Source organism: Hylobates moloch, unplaced genomic scaffold (assembly GCF_009828535.3).
Source record: "Hylobates moloch isolate HMO894 unplaced genomic scaffold, HMol_V3 SCAFFOLD_20, whole genome shotgun sequence".
Taxonomy (NCBI): domain Eukaryota; kingdom Metazoa; phylum Chordata; class Mammalia; order Primates; family Hylobatidae; genus Hylobates; species Hylobates moloch.
Window position 1 is genome coordinate 27059441 of NW_026652295.1, and position 15530 is coordinate 27074970.

At 41.2% G+C, this 15530-nt stretch overlaps 1 protein-coding gene across 2 annotated transcripts in view; it reads left to right on the forward strand.

The window, feature by feature from the left end:
- Positions 1-5986, forward strand: part of ZSCAN16 (zinc finger and SCAN domain containing 16) — a 28506-nt gene extending 22520 nt beyond the window's left edge. Inside the window, exons 1-4 of one of the 2 annotated variants that reach the window (XM_032141576.2) lie at positions 409-585; positions 1315-1729; positions 2679-2817; positions 5335-5986. In XM_032141576.2, coding sequence (XP_031997467.1) covers positions 1346-1729; positions 2679-2817; positions 5335-5855 — 1044 coding nt within the window. In that variant the 5' untranslated portion in view covers positions 409-585; positions 1315-1345 and the 3' untranslated portion in view covers positions 5856-5986. Of the gene's footprint in view, positions 1-408; positions 586-1314; positions 1730-2678; positions 2818-5334 lie in introns of those variants that run through there. The other variant, XM_058432188.1, reaches the window with a different exon arrangement.
- Positions 5987-15530: the final 9544 nt, after the last annotated feature.

The window sequence follows — 15530 nt, forward strand, 5'->3', positions numbered from 1 at the left end:
CCCCATGACCACCAATGGAGTAGTTATTAATAAATTATAGAACATAATACACAGTTGAATACCGTGCAGTTGTTTAAAAAAGAGCAAGATCAAGGAAACACTTATGTACAGCCTTTACCAAGATCACTTGGTAAAGAGAAAAATAAGAAAGGTACAGAAATGCTACTATTTGTGCAGAGGGGAAAAAGCGCGGACAATCTATATCTACAGAAGGATATACATGTTACGAAAAATATTGTCAAACTAGACGCTGGGGGACATTTACTCTTTTTAATTGATGTATGTGAATGCATTACTTATCCATATTACTTAATAATTAAACCGAAAAACATTTTAAAGAAGTACAAATAACACTTGCTCGCAGGCCCCGCAGTCCCATCAATACGAGGCATAGAAGCCGGGTCCTCCACTAGCTAGGGCTGAGGAGGCAAGCCCTGAAGCTGCCACAGAGGCGAAGCTTCCTAGAGCGGCCCGGAAGTGCCCGGCTGAAGCAGCCGGGCGCCGATTGGTGTCTTTGAGTCTAGTCTTTGTTCGGGGCTGTCCAAAGGACGCTAGCTGTTGCACCTGTTCCTCCCTGCGCGTAAGGTGAGTGTCTCCCGGCTCCCAGGTGGAGAAAAGGGGACAAGGCGCAGCTGTGGTCAGCAGCAACACCATCCCCACACCTCCCTGCCGCGGGCAGAGTGTAACACTACTGTCCCTCCCTCCGTCCCCCAACAGATCTACAGGAGAGGAGTTGGCCCAACCTTCCGGGAAAGGATGGGTGGAAGGAGGACACTGGTTGCGGGTTCCTTTGCAGAGGCATCTGTCTGATCCCCTTCCAGGGTTGGCACACATGTCCTATAACCAGTGAATCCTGGGGGCACAAGCTAGCCCGTGCATCTCATGGTAACAGAATGAAGAGCCTTTTAACAAAGCAGTTAATAATACTTGGCGTTTATTTAGTGCTTACTAGTGCCCGCTGCCATGCCAGAGACGTTGCATACGTTCTCATGTAATCTGTATATCAACCCTGTAACACACATGAGAATTGTACCTGAGGATCTGTAGTTCTAGTCCAGATAAATAACTTCCTCTAAGTTACACAATAGAGCAGATTCGAATCATATCCCTGCGTCACTGTTTTTTGTTTGGTTTTGTTTTTTTTTCAGCTTCCTATAAGACTGTTTTCTCTGATTGACTTCTGGTGGCTTGGCTTCATTGTGATGTGTTTATGTTCACAGAAATTTTTGTAATTTCTCTATGGTAACAACTTTTTATGCCTTAGGAGTGTCTCTGAGGCAGGATTCTAAGGGATTCTCTTTCACTCAATCCCAGATAGAGGATAAATCTCCTGACAAAGCCCAGAATGACCACAGCCCTGGAACCTGAGGAAAAAGGACTTCTGATAACTAAGGCAGAGGACCATTATTGGGGACAGGATTCCAGCTCACAAAAGTGCAGTCCTCACAGGAGGGAACTCTATAGACAGCACTTCAGGAAGCTCTGCTATCAGGATGCACCTGGACCCCGTGAAGCTCTTACCCAGCTGTGGGAGCTCTGCCGTCAGTGGCTGAGGCCAGAATGCCACACCAAGGAGCAGATTTTAGACCTGCTGGTGCTAGAACAGTTCCTAAGCATTCTTCCTAAAGACCTGCAAGCATGGGTGCAGGCACACCATCCAGAGACTGGAGAGGAGGCAGTGACTGTGCTGGAGGATCTGGAGAGAGAGCTTGATGAACCTGGAAAGCAGGTGTGAAGGGGCAGTCATCTGGCAGTGAGTGATCAGGGGATATGGACGGAGCCAGAGCAAAAGGCATATGAAAGAACATCTGAAAATATTTATCCTCTAAAGAACAAGGCATAGGAAGGGACCTGACTACCTATGTCAAATAATTAAAGTGTGGCTGGGTAAAGAGAGAAGAGTCACTAGACTGATTCTATGCCTGTTTGGAAGGCTAGAATCAGTGGGAAGTTACCAAAAGGCAATCAGGTATCAGAGGAAAAGAAATAATTTTCTGCCATTCATAGATACCCATAAATAAAACAGGCTACCCCATAAGAAACTCCCTTTCCATATAGGTATTCAAGCGGAGATTCAAGTAGATGTCAAGAATATTGCAGAATAGGACTGTCCAACAGAAATATAATGCAAGCTGTATATGTATTTAAATTTTCTAGTAGCCACATTAAAAAAAAACAGGTGAAATATATTTTATTTAACCCACAATATTTAATCATGTAATCAATATTTTTGAGATATTTTAGATATTTGTGTTTTAAATTTTCAAAATTTGGTATGTATCTTACATTTAGCTTATCTCATTTGTACTAGCCATATTTTAAGTACTCAGTAACCACATTTCGCTAGTGACTACCATATCGGACAGCATGGTTATAGAAGAAATGCTCCCATTTCCTGGAGGTTAGGCTAGATGATTTTTAAGCTACCTTCCAAATCCCAGTGCTCTGATCCTGGACTTCTGCAGATCAATGAACGAAGAGACATTGAAGTTTACTCTCTAGTGTCCTGAATTGTAGAGATTAGCCTCTGTTCCTTTTCCTAGCCATTATTGCCATTTACAATGAAATGAGAATTTGTCCCCCCTTTCTATGTCCCTGGAAGATGTTTCATTGGATGGTTTTATCTGAAGTTACTTAAGTTTCCATAAAATTCACCTTACACACCTCATTTTCCCTAGGTCCCAGGCAATTCAGAAAGACAGGACATACTCATGGACAAGTTGGCCCCCTTGGGAAGGCCATATGAATCACTGACTGTCCAGCTCCATGCCAAGAAGACCCAGCTGGAGCAGGAAGCTGGGAAACCACAAAGGAATGGTAAGCAGGAACAGTTCTGAGTGTATGAGGGCAGAGGTGCTTCCTTAGGTTAGAGGAACACTTTCCCACTTTCATCTTCTCTTAAAGATTTCCTGTTTGTCCTCCATCTCACTATGGATAATTTTATCCTCTTCTTACCCTTGCTCCATGATGGAGTTATATTCTAGTTTCTCACTAGACAAAAAAGCTGTTATTTGGCCCAAGGGATGAGGATGGAGTTTATTTAATATCCTTATAATTGTTGTTATCTAATGATTCCAGTTCCAAATCCCCCTAAATTTCCATTTTGAGACAGGAGAACTTATATGGGACCCTGTATTAGTCAGCAAGACCTGCCATACAGAATACCACAGACTTATGGGTGGCTTAACAGAAATTTATTTTCTCACAGTTCTGGAGGCTGGAAGTCCAAGATGAAGATGCTTACAGGGTTAGTTTCTAGTAAGGCTATTCTCCTTGGCTTGCAGACTTCTTGCTGTGTCTTCACATGGCCTTTCTCTGTACACACACACACTCCTGGTGTCTCTTCCTCTTGTAAGGACACTAGTACTATTGGATTAGGGTCCTACCCTTATGACTTCATTCAACCTTAATTACTTCATTAAAGCCCTATCATCATATACAGTAATGTTTGAAAGGGGTTAGGGCTTCAATGTATGAATTTGTGGAGGAAGACAAGTCAATCTATAACACATTCCCATGATGAAAGAAGTAGGGAAGAGAGACAATGATCAGTCAATACAGCAAAGTTTCTTGTTTTTATCTGCATGTCAAATTAATTGGGTTTTGTCCCCCATCCCAGCTCCCTAATTACAAACTAGGGTGTCTAGTATATCCCCAGGCTACATTAAAAAGCAGGTGAATTTTAAATTCCAGTTTGTCCAAACTCTACTTTTTTCAGTGCTCACTGCCCTTTCTCTAGAGGCTCTCATGTCTAATAATGCCTCTCCGGGTAGTTCCTTATACTCCAGCCTATTTTGTATTCTTACTACTTAAGTTTTACCAATATAGTTCTCCCATGCTGTAGGATCCCTACCAGATGATTTGTCTAATCTGAAAAATTATTTTGAGCTAAGATGTTCCTAGCTGCTATCTGGAAAGGATGACATTTAATTATATGTAATGTAAAGAAGCCTTTCAGTGCTTTACCTCTAGGAGTGGAGTGCTGGTTACCATTTGGCTTTAGCAGTGACGTTAAGAACCTCCTACCTGTTCTTTTAAATTTTTATTTTATTTTATTTTTTTTTTAGAGGAGAGGTCTCACTATGTTTCCCAGGCTTGTCTCAAACTCCTGGGCTCAAGTGATCCTCCCACCTTAGCTTCCCAAAGTGCTAGGATTATAAGCGTGAGCCACGGTGCCTGGCTCAACCTGTCTTTTGATTCATTCATCTTTCATTGAGCATTTACTAAGTAGCAGCTATATGCCAGGCACTATACTAAATGTAAGGAATCCAAAGGTAAGACACTTACATTACTTCTCTTCAAGAAGCAGGAGAGTGAGCACTTAACAATAGTGTAATAATTACTGTACTAGAGATACACCGTGAACTACAAAGAGGATAGCTATCCCTGAGGTGCGCCTGCAAAAGTATCACAGAATAGGCTTGCTTGAGCTGAGAAGGTCAGGTGGGAGCTGAAAGGGGGTGACATTTTAGGCAAAGAAACAGTGAAAAAAAATAGCATCAGAGAAATAACATTCTAAGAATAGCAACTGCTCTGAGTATGATTCTGATAAGGAGTCGTCTGTGGGAGGGAAAATCAGCAATCTGTGTTTTAATAAACGATCCAGCTGATTCTGATGCACAATAAGGTTAGAAACCACCGAGCTAGGATTTAGACAGGAGGAGATGACAGCAAGGACATCAGTTTCAGGAAAAAATATTTTACCCAGCATATACACTGACTATCCATTGTCATTTCCTATTCCTTTTCATTCCTCTATTTACCCTGACCTGCATGTTGTCATGCTTCCTGCTTCCAGCTAATTATTATCCTTCAAACACACTCCCCTCTTTGGGTGGTTCTTATTCACTATATTCCTCTCAGACCCCAAATCCTATTATCCTCTCCATTCACTTTTACTTGATTTTACCTGCCACCTATGTTTCAGGCCCCTGCATGTTTCTCCCAAACTTTTACCTCCCTCCCCATCTCTGTTCTCCAGTCTCTCTAATTATCCTTGGCATATCTATAGTCCCCTCATTTATCCTTCTTCCCTTACACAGTATTGCTAGCTTATCTCTTGAGCTCTATTTTTGCCTTTTCTTCTCTTAATCTACTCTCAAACAACTTGTTCTGCTGATATCTTCCTTACTTCTTAATTTCTTCCTTACATTGTGACTCTGTGCTATGATGATACCAAAAATAAGATGGTACCAAATATTTGATATGTATGTTGTATGTGACTTCTCATTATTTTATAACACATTTATAACATTTACATGTTCTTTCTTCCATAGACTGTTTGCTTCTCAAACATAGAATAGGACCCGTTTGTGTACTGTTTGTTTGTTACAGGTGATAAAACTAGGACTAAGAATGAAGAGTTGTTCCAAAAGGAAGATATGCCCAAAGACAAGGAATTCCTTGGGGAGATAAATGACAGACTGAACAAAGATACTCCTCAGCATCCTAAGTCCAAAGATATTATTGAAAATGAGGGCAGATCAGAATGGCAACAGAGGAAAAGAAGACGATATAAATGTGATGAATGTGGGAAAAGTTTCAGTCATAGCTCAGACCTTAGTAAACACAGGAGAACTCACACTGGAGAGAAGCCCTATAAATGTGATGAGTGTGGAAAAGCCTTCATTCAGCGCTCACATCTCATTGGACATCATAGAGTACACACAGGAGTAAAACCCTATAAATGTAAAGAATGTGGGAAAGATTTCAGTGGGCGCACAGGTCTTATTCAGCATCAGAGAATCCACACAGGTGAAAAACCCTATGAATGTGATGAGTGTGGAAGGCCTTTCCGAGTAAGTTCAGCTCTTATTAGACATCAAAGAATTCATACAGCAAATAAACTCTACTAATATAGTAGTAATATCAAAAGTTCTTTAGACATTCAGGCCTAACTAGTTATCAAAGAATCTATTTAAAAACCTTGAGTTTCCTCAATGTGGTCAAAGCTTCAGTCATCATTAAACTTCTCTGGACCAAAGAATCTACCTGAGTAAAATATCTTTTTATTTCAAATTAGTTCAGTTTTGAGGGGGAATCAAGAATTCTTTCAGAAAGCCTTGTCCACTGACAACACTGCTCACCTCCAGCCCAAGATCAATGGTTCCTGGATGAAAGACAGTGAATTAATTCTGTCTCTGCTCTAGATCCTTTTTAGTCGACCATTCAGTGTCTGACTTTAGGCAAGACATACACATTTTTCTCTGCCTTCATTTCCCCCTCTGTAAAGTACAGATGATAATAGAAGCTCACTAGGTATGTTTTGACAAGTTAAAACTGATGAAAATTACTTTTGAGATTAAGATACAAAACAATGCTAATTATTTGTTTTCCATCATTACTCATATAATAGCCTAAATATCCCTTTTTTATCTTAAAATGCGGAGTATAATTATTTTTTGGAAATTTTTGTTTGCCAATGATAAAGAATAAGCCATCAGAAGACAGGAGGCCGGCCTGGTCAACACAGCGAGACCCTACAGAAACTTAAGAAAAATTAGCCAGGCATGGTGGCACACACCTGTAGTTCCACCCAACTATTTAGGAGGCTGAGGTGGGAAGATCACTTGAACCCAGGAGTTCAAGGCTGTCGTGAGATGTGATCACACCACTGCACTCCAGCCTAGGCAACAGCAAGCCTTATCTCAAAAAGAAGAAAAAAAGGAGGCTGAGGAAAACAAAATGGAGGAGAAGGCAGTCTGCGATCATTAGGAGCTGCTGGGGAGAGGAAGGGATCTATAACTAGATATAACTTCTTTTCTGGATTTCAGGTTATTTTAAGCTGAGGGAGGTAAGAAGGGGTTGGTCTAACTTGGTCCAGTTTGTCCAGATTGGTGGCCAGTACCCACATTAACTCAAATAAAGTGGAAAATTCAGTTCCTCACATTTCAAGTGCTCATAGCTACATGTTAGTGGCCACTATATTGGACAGCACAGATATACACCTTTTTTTTTTCTTTTTTTCGCCCAGGCTGGAGTGATCCTCTGTTCACTGCAACCTCCACCTCCCCGGTTCAAGTGATTCTCCTGCCTCAGCCTCCTGAGTAGTTGAGATTACAGGCATGCACCACCATGCCTGGCTAATTTTTGTATTTTTATCAGGATTTTGCCATGTTGGCCAGGTTGGTCTCAAACTCAAGTGATCCGCCTGCCTCACCCTTCCAAAGTGCTGGGATTAAAGGTGTGAGCCACCGCACCTGGCCACATCTCTAATTTGAGAATCTTATAGCATGACAGGAATTGTGGCCGTAGGCCTTGCACATTCAAATTCACACCACCAATCAAACTGCCAAGAGCAGAGCTCTGGTTCTTTACTTACTTCTAGGAATAACGATTACCAAAACAATCAGGAAAGAAGTGATCTAATTACTTCAAATCTCTTGTTTTCAATTAAGATATTTCAATTGAAGTTATCTATTAAGAACACCTGCTTTATCATTGTGTTTAAGATCAGGAAGACTATAGGAATCATTTTTATGTCTACAACTTTAGGAAGATGAATCTTTTAAAAATAATAAGAAAGAAAGAGTCTTGCTCCATTGTCCAGGCTGGAGTACAGTGGCACAATCATACCTCACTGCAGCCTTGAACTCCTGGGCTCCAGCGATCCTCCCACCTCAGCCTTCCAAGTAGCTGGGACTACAAGTGCACACCACCATGTCTGGATTTTTTTTTTTTTTAGAGATAGGGTCTGACTGTGTTACTCAGGCTAGTATCGAATTCCTGGCCTCAAACAATCCTCCCATCCTCCTCCCAAAGTGCTGGGATTACAGGCATGAGCCACCATGCCCAGCCAAGAAAATGAATCTTAAGGTATTTCTCATAATGCCCTAAAGATAAACTGAGCTTTTATGTTCCCTTTAACATAATGGTCCTTTAAAAAAAAATGTATATTTACTTTGAATATCTTACATCAACACATTTTTTAAATGTCAGGTTTCACACGAATACTTGTTTTATGACTTACTATAATTACCTGAGCAATATTTCAAAGTATTTGAAACAGTCAAAGAAAGGATTTTCTTTAATGGTCATGAAGTAAAGTATGAAATATTTAGTATTAGTATTAGAAACATCCTTATTTTAAAAATAAAGTTAGGTGCTTTCTGAATAATGGCTTTTCCCCTTTTACCTTTAGTCTTTCTGAGAAACACCACAATGCTTAGAAACTGTTCAGAGTCTTTAAAGGGGAAACTCATGTTTCTGATCCTTGAATTTAGGGAGGCTTCTGCAATGGTAAGAAAGACGATTTTGGCTACCCCAAGATTAGGTTTCCTAAAATTGGTAAACACATGACAGACTGATTTTCCTTTATCCTCTGTATCAACAGTCCCCAACCTTTCTGGAACCAGGGACTGGTCTCGTGAAAGACAATTTTTCCAGGGATAGGGAAGGAGGTATGGTTTCATTTATCATTAGATTCTCATAAGGAAAGCGCAACCTAGATCCCTTGCATGAGCAGTTCACGATAGGGTTTGTGATCCTGTGAGAATCTAATCCCACTGCTCATCTGACAGGAGGTAGAGCTCAGCTTTGCTTGCTTACTGGCCCCTCACCTCCTGCTTTCCTGGCCACGGTAGGGACTTGGGGACTCCTGCTATATATGACAGAACATTCCATTCAGCTAGTAGTTTTGAATACCTATTATGTACAAAGAACTTTTCTAGTCTTACACATGCACACGTATGTTTATTGCGGCACTATTCACAATAGCAAAGACTTGGAACCAACCCAAATGTCCAACAATGATAGACTGGATTAAGAAAATGTGGCACATATACACCATGGAATACTATGCAGCCGTAAAAAATGATGAGTTCATGTCCTTTGTAGGGACATAGATGAAGCTGGAAACCATCATTCTCAGCAAACTATCGCAAGGACAAAAAACTAAACACCACATGTTCTCACTCACAGGTGGGAATTGAACAACGAGAACACATGGACACAGGAAGGGGAACATCACACACCGGGGACTGTTGTGGGGTGGGGGGAGGGGGGAGAGATAGCATTAGGAGATATACCTAATGCTAAATGACGAGTTAATGGGTGCAGCACACCAACATGGCACATGTATACATACGTAACAAACCTGCATGTTGTGCACATATACCCTAAAACTTAAAGTATAATAATAATAAAAAAAGAACTGTTCTAGTTTTAGAGTCCTGCACTGTTAAAGGCTGAGTGAAGAGTAGTCTGGAGCACTACAACCATTGTACCCTTTTTAGGTTTTATGTTGATTCCAAATTGCCATGACAGTGCCCACCATAGGTTTGGTCTAATGTTAACCAGAACGGTACTGGTAAGAATCAGGGACGGACAGAAAGACATGGGGCCAGAGACAGCCTAGAATGATGTAGGTAATAGAAGAACAGTCAGTGGGATCTAGGATAACTGCAGGGAAAAGGTGAAAGAGGCATGAGGTCAAAGAAAATCTAAGTAGTTGCTGGCACTCTGGAGACGCAGGCAGTGGCTTAGTAAGCATTTAGAAACCCACAGAAGAAACCGGTGGAGCGCAACTAGTTGGAAAGAACACAGCTCAATCATAGCCACACTTCTTGGAAGAGGAGGTGTAATATGTTGGACACTGTATCAGTTCTAGCAGAGAGCTATCCTGAATGGACAGCACCTGGTCTGAAAAAAAAAAAAAAAAAAAACCCTGAACGTGGAAAGCAGTTCCTCAGAGAGTTGTGTCAAAAGCAAATGTGTTGTTGTTCTTCATATCTTTTTGGAGGTTTGTTTTTTTTTTTCTGAGGGAGGAGGCAAGAATTTATAGTTTCATGGACTAATGACAGTAATTACAACAGACAGCTATAGGGAATATGGGGAACAGCTCTCTCAGACACAGATGGGTTGGTAGTGAACTGGCAATTCTAAGTGAGGGTGTCAACAGGTATGAATGGAAGAAATAGATAAGTGTTGAGGGAGGGTCTATAGGAGGTATCAGTGGGTATTGATGAAGAGGGGGAAAATGAGCAGAAAGGGATGAAAAGAGAATAATTTGATGAAAAGAGGAACAACTATAAAACAAGGGATGGAGATAGGAAAGATAGACAAGTGATTCTAATATATTGGAATCAATCAGTTGGAGACAGTGGATCATATGATACAAGCCATACAAAGGTAAAAAGGCTAGCTCCTGATCCCAAGGTGCTTTGAGTCTTACGTGTACAGCACACACTATATTATCTTTATTAAATGGTCTACATTCTCATCTTGAGCATGAAATTATTTTATTATAGTCTGATCACAAAATCCATCAACAGTAGAAACAAACGGAAACTGAAATGCTTTAAAACAACCTGTTTTTCCCATCATAGTATCACAAGGGAGTTAGGCTGAGGTTTTAAAAGAGTAGATATCTCAGTCTTTCTTACTCAGATCCTCTAGAGCAAGGTTTCTCAACCTTGAGAAACTATTTCTATTGACATTCTGGGCCAGACAATTATTTGATGTCGGGGCTGTCCTCTGCACTGTAGGATGTTTAACAGTATCCCTGGCCTCTACCCACTAGATGTCACTAGCACTTCCCACTTGTGATATCCAAAAATGTCTCCAGGTAATTTGGTGGGCAGGCTGAGTGAGGCAAATGTCCGCTGAGAGGCAAAATCACTCCCAGTTGAGAACCCCTGTTCTATAGGAAAATAATCAGATTTCTATGACTGTTCCACATCATACACAATAAAATTCTACTTAGAAATGCTCCATGTGGCCGGGCACAGTGGCTCACGCCTGTAATCCCAGCACTTTGGGAGGCCGAGGTGGGTGGATCATCTGAGGTCGGGAGTTCCAGAGCATCCTGACCATCATGGTCAGGGTCTCTACTAACAATACAAAATTAGCCGGGCCTGGTGGCACATGCCTGTAATCCCAGCTACTCAGGAAGCTGAGGCAGGAGAACCGCTTAAACCCAGGAGGCGGAGGTTGCGGTGAGCCGAGATCATCGTGCCATTGCACTCCAGCCTGGGCAACAAGAGCAGAAACTCTGTCTCAAAAAAAAAAGAAAAAAAGAAAGAAATGCTACATGTGGCCAGCACTACTGGACCCTTTTCCTACCCCAGAAAATTATTCCCAACATACCTAAAATCAATGCAGCAATGATGCTAAAAAGTAGTCTACTTTAGAAAGCCTTACCTCATTTTCTAGTGAGGACTAGTAATGTGACTTAAATGTGACTTGCATAAAGAGCTTACACTGCATTTTTGCAGACCTTCCCCTTCCCTCCTTGCCACACTTCTGGTGCAGTTTTCTTCTTTGCCCCTTGACCCAATCATGAATATAGACATTTTATCCTTGATCTAAATCTGTGCTGTCCAGTGTAGTAGCCATGAGGTACATTCGGCTCTGCAACTGAGGAACTAAATTTTTAATTTTAATCAAACTTTAAAACTCATAATTCACTAGGTAACTTTTAAGTATGTTTGAAATAATTTGGATATGTGAATCTATTTTTTTATTTTAAATTTTATGTAATCTCAATATAGATTATTTATGAAAATGTAATATGTGAATTGAGATGTCCAATAAGTATAAACACACTGGCTTTCAAAAAATGGAATATAGGATATCTCATTAATAATTTTTATATTGATTAGATGTTGATATAGTAATATTTTGGATATGATGGTTTAAACTAAAGATAATTTCACCTGTCTTTTTACAGTTTTAATATGGCTATAAGAAAGTTTTAAATTACATAGGTGAATCCCATTATATTCCTATTTATTAGGCAGAACTGACCTTCAGTTCTGCAGAAGACCATTCCACACAAAGGGGAGAGGTAATGCAGTCTCTGAATAGGAATGAATTTGGCGTGTTACAGGAACTGAGAAAGGTCACGTGTTGAAAGCACTGGATTAAGGGAAAGGTGACACAAGATTAGGTTAGAGAGGTGAGCAGGGGCCAGGATGTGTATTCTAAACGTGATGGGGAACTACTAGAAGGGAGGAACATAATCCAATGTTTGTTTTTAAAAGATCATTCTGGCTCCTTAAAGAGGCAAGAATGAGAAAAGAGCAGAAGTAAGGAAATCAGTCCAGAGGCTACTGTAGTAACCCAAGTGAGAGAAGGCAGTGGCATGGACCATGGGTTCGCAGTGGATATAAAGAGAAACAAACAGATTTAAGGTACATTTTGGAGATGAAAATATAATCTTGCTCATTGTTGTAGATTCCTAAATTTTGCTTGGAAAGATGTTTCTGTATTAGGTTAAACAAATGAAATCCCTGTTTTTGTGGGTCAAAATGGTTAAATACCAGAAATGTAAAATGATTTAACCTAATAGAAACAAATAACAACAGAGAAGAATCAGAGGAATGAAACAGGAGAAAGGACGTTGAAATGGGGCTTATTTATTAAAATGAAAATTTTTATTGTTCTCTTCTTAAATCTCTCTGTGGAAGGCACCCTTGTCAAAAAACAAAAACAAAAACCAAAAAAACCTTTGTTTAAAGGCAAATTGCCAACAAACCCGATGAGATTCAGAACACTGCTGCAATAACATATCTCTGTAGAAATTTATACTTCCATCTGGATAGCAAATTTCCTAAGCTGATAAAACCAGGTTATCAATGAAAGGCGGGAGTACAGAATTTAAAGGAAGAATGCCTGGGTATGAATCTTTGTTCTGCCAGTTACTAGTTATATGACTTTGGCTAATACACTTATTCTCTCTGTGCCTCAGGTTTCCCATCTGTAAAACAGTATTATAATGATATGTACCTCATAAAGTAGGAATTAAATGAGTGACCAAATGTGAAGGGTTTAGAACAGCGGCTGGCCCATAATGTTATAAAAGTCTTAGCCCCTAACATTAGCGCACTTAGATCTTTTTGTTAGCATTAAATTCAGCATTTTCTTCCTATCAAAGCTGCTTAAATCAGTTAACCGGCATTTGATCTTCATGGACTCATTGTATTGTTGCTGTTGTGTGTGTTTTTAAATAATACTCGTAATCTTAACAATTAGCATAATTTGGAACCGCTCCCTAATACCTAACCCCAATCCCAAACCGGACGGTCGAGCCTATCTACCGGCAGAGAACACCACCCAACCTCGCCCTCACTGACACTCACCGGCCAGACCTTTTCTTCCGTCCGTTTTCTGCTTCTGGCCCAGGGCCCAGCTCACGTAGCGTTTTCGGGGGCTGCTTGGGAACCATTAGTAACCGGAAGTGGCTAGCGGTCGCGAGAGAACTGAAAAACGGGGCCGGCCTTTCCCAGCTACCTAAACACTTGGGTTCCGGCCTGGAAAGAGGCCCAGGGCTCCTGCAAAGAGAAACAAGGGACCTGTTTAGATGGACCCGAAGAAACACTGGCATCTGATTTGAACGAGGCTCGCCGCAGCCGGGCCCTTTTCGCAAAGTAGGCCCACTGCTGACCTGTGGGAACCTCCGGGATACCTGGGGACCTGCATCTGCCGCTACCCGCAATTTCCTATCCCGACCCTCTCTGCAGTTGTCGACCCCGGCCGGCGGCTTTGAGCGTGGGGTCCCGCAGACCCTGGCACCTAGGGGGCCGAAGCCGAGGGATCTTGGAGTAGAAGAGCGGTCCTACAGAGCTGCCGCTTCGGGAGAGCCCCCAATCGACCGCTGATGGGGAATGGAAGATTTTATTGTTTTAGTGCAGCCCACCCCCGGAGAAAGGCGGGCTCAGACGTTCTTGACTTTAGAATAGACTGGGGAGGGGCGCCGAGGAGCGTTCTTCCCTTTACGTCTCGCGGTCGTAGACTGCATTTGCCGGTGCCCTGCTCACTGTGATCTGGCAGGACCTTGCGGACTTACGGAGACGTAAAGTGACCTACTTTAAGGTTCTCTGATCCTTAGGGGAAATGAGTGTCCAGAGCGAAATAGGTGCAGAGTGCCGGCACTAGAATTCTTTAAACCTGGATTCAAATTCTGACTCCACCACTCTCCAGTTAGGACTGAGGGCAATTTATTTTTAACTTCTCCAAGCCTCTGTTTACTCGTTTATGTAAGTCAGGCTAATGTAGTGCCTATTTCATAGGGTGACTTTGACTGTTAAGTGTGAGAGTGCATGTAAGAACAGTCTAAGGGCATTTCCCTTGTCTGCTGTCACTCTCATCCTTGTCAGACAAATGGAATTAATTAACCAACTTCCACTTTTCTGAAGCACGGGTAAAGAAGAGTGAAGTGCAGGACTTGGGTAAAGGAAAAACCAAGAAGGATGTAAAAGATGGATGGTCATTGTGAGATCCACGGAGGTGTTCATCCCAGCACTTTCACCTCACTTGGCGTCTGTCACATGGTGGGTGCTTGATAAGTACATGGGTGAATGAGGACCTACCTAAGGAGAAGGAATTATTGAATAAGACTAGAATTGAAGGGAGAGGATGAATCAGATTGATTAGCTACTTGACAAAAAAAGGCAAACCACTTTTCCTGTCAGAAATGCATGGCACATCTGCACATTTCAAGGGCTGCCACTTACTGGAACTGAGAGGGAGATCTCAGAACCGACACCTCAACTACGGAAGCTTTAATCTATTGACAGCAAATGTAACATAGCAAGGAATATAAGACAGAATGTGATCAGTGAAAAATCGAATAATAAAGTCTTGAGAGGGGGTTATTAGAATAATAGACGAATGTTTAGATTGAGTAGTGAGCAACGAGGTAAGTCCTTTGACTTGGGGGTACAGGGGAATTATGACCAGGGGTATGGGATAGGGAGAAGGTCATTCTGGAAGGCAATAAAAGGCAGACAGGACGTAGTGGTAGAAAAAAAGGAAAACACTTGTTTATCAATGTCTATCAATTGCGGAAGAATTACATATGACATGCTATTGAGGAATACCTTTCAACCGTTAAAATGATAAAAGGAGTGTCAGAACAATATATATTCCATTTTTGTTGGAAAAATTTGTTTATATAGATATAATTTGTGAGGCATTTGTACAGGAAAAGGATGCACTCCAAACTTAACAGTGATTACCCCATGTCGAAAATTGTGAAACTTTTACCCTATTTGCAAGCTAACAATTTAACTTGCCACAGTTTTATGGATGCTAACAGAAGACACTGGACTCCTGCGTCAGAGACAGAAGACTTTATTACTTAATAACACAGGCATCATAAGCTTTATATTCCCTTGTTCCCAAAGCTTATGTTCTCAAAGCCCACAGAGGGGCCTAAGCTTGGCATTCCTCTGCTAGGATGGAACAGTGGGTTTGCAACCTAGCAGAGGAATGCCAGGCTTAGGAAGCCCAACCTTTACTCAGCCTTGCCCCAGAATGAGCCATTATCTTTATTATCCTGGTCAGGAAACAACTGTGCTCTAGAAGGAGATACAAACATCCTTGAAAAGCTAACCTCAAAGAAAAATCTACCATAAGACTAGGAGTAATTTGAGAGGCCATTAAAGAATTATCTCCCAACATTCTAGGTAAATACCATTTGATGGTGGAGATGTCAACTTTTAAGAATTTTATATAATATTAATCTTTATCATGTTTAATTTATTTTTAAAAATACAAAAAAAAGGCAAGCACATAAGTTTAAATTTTAC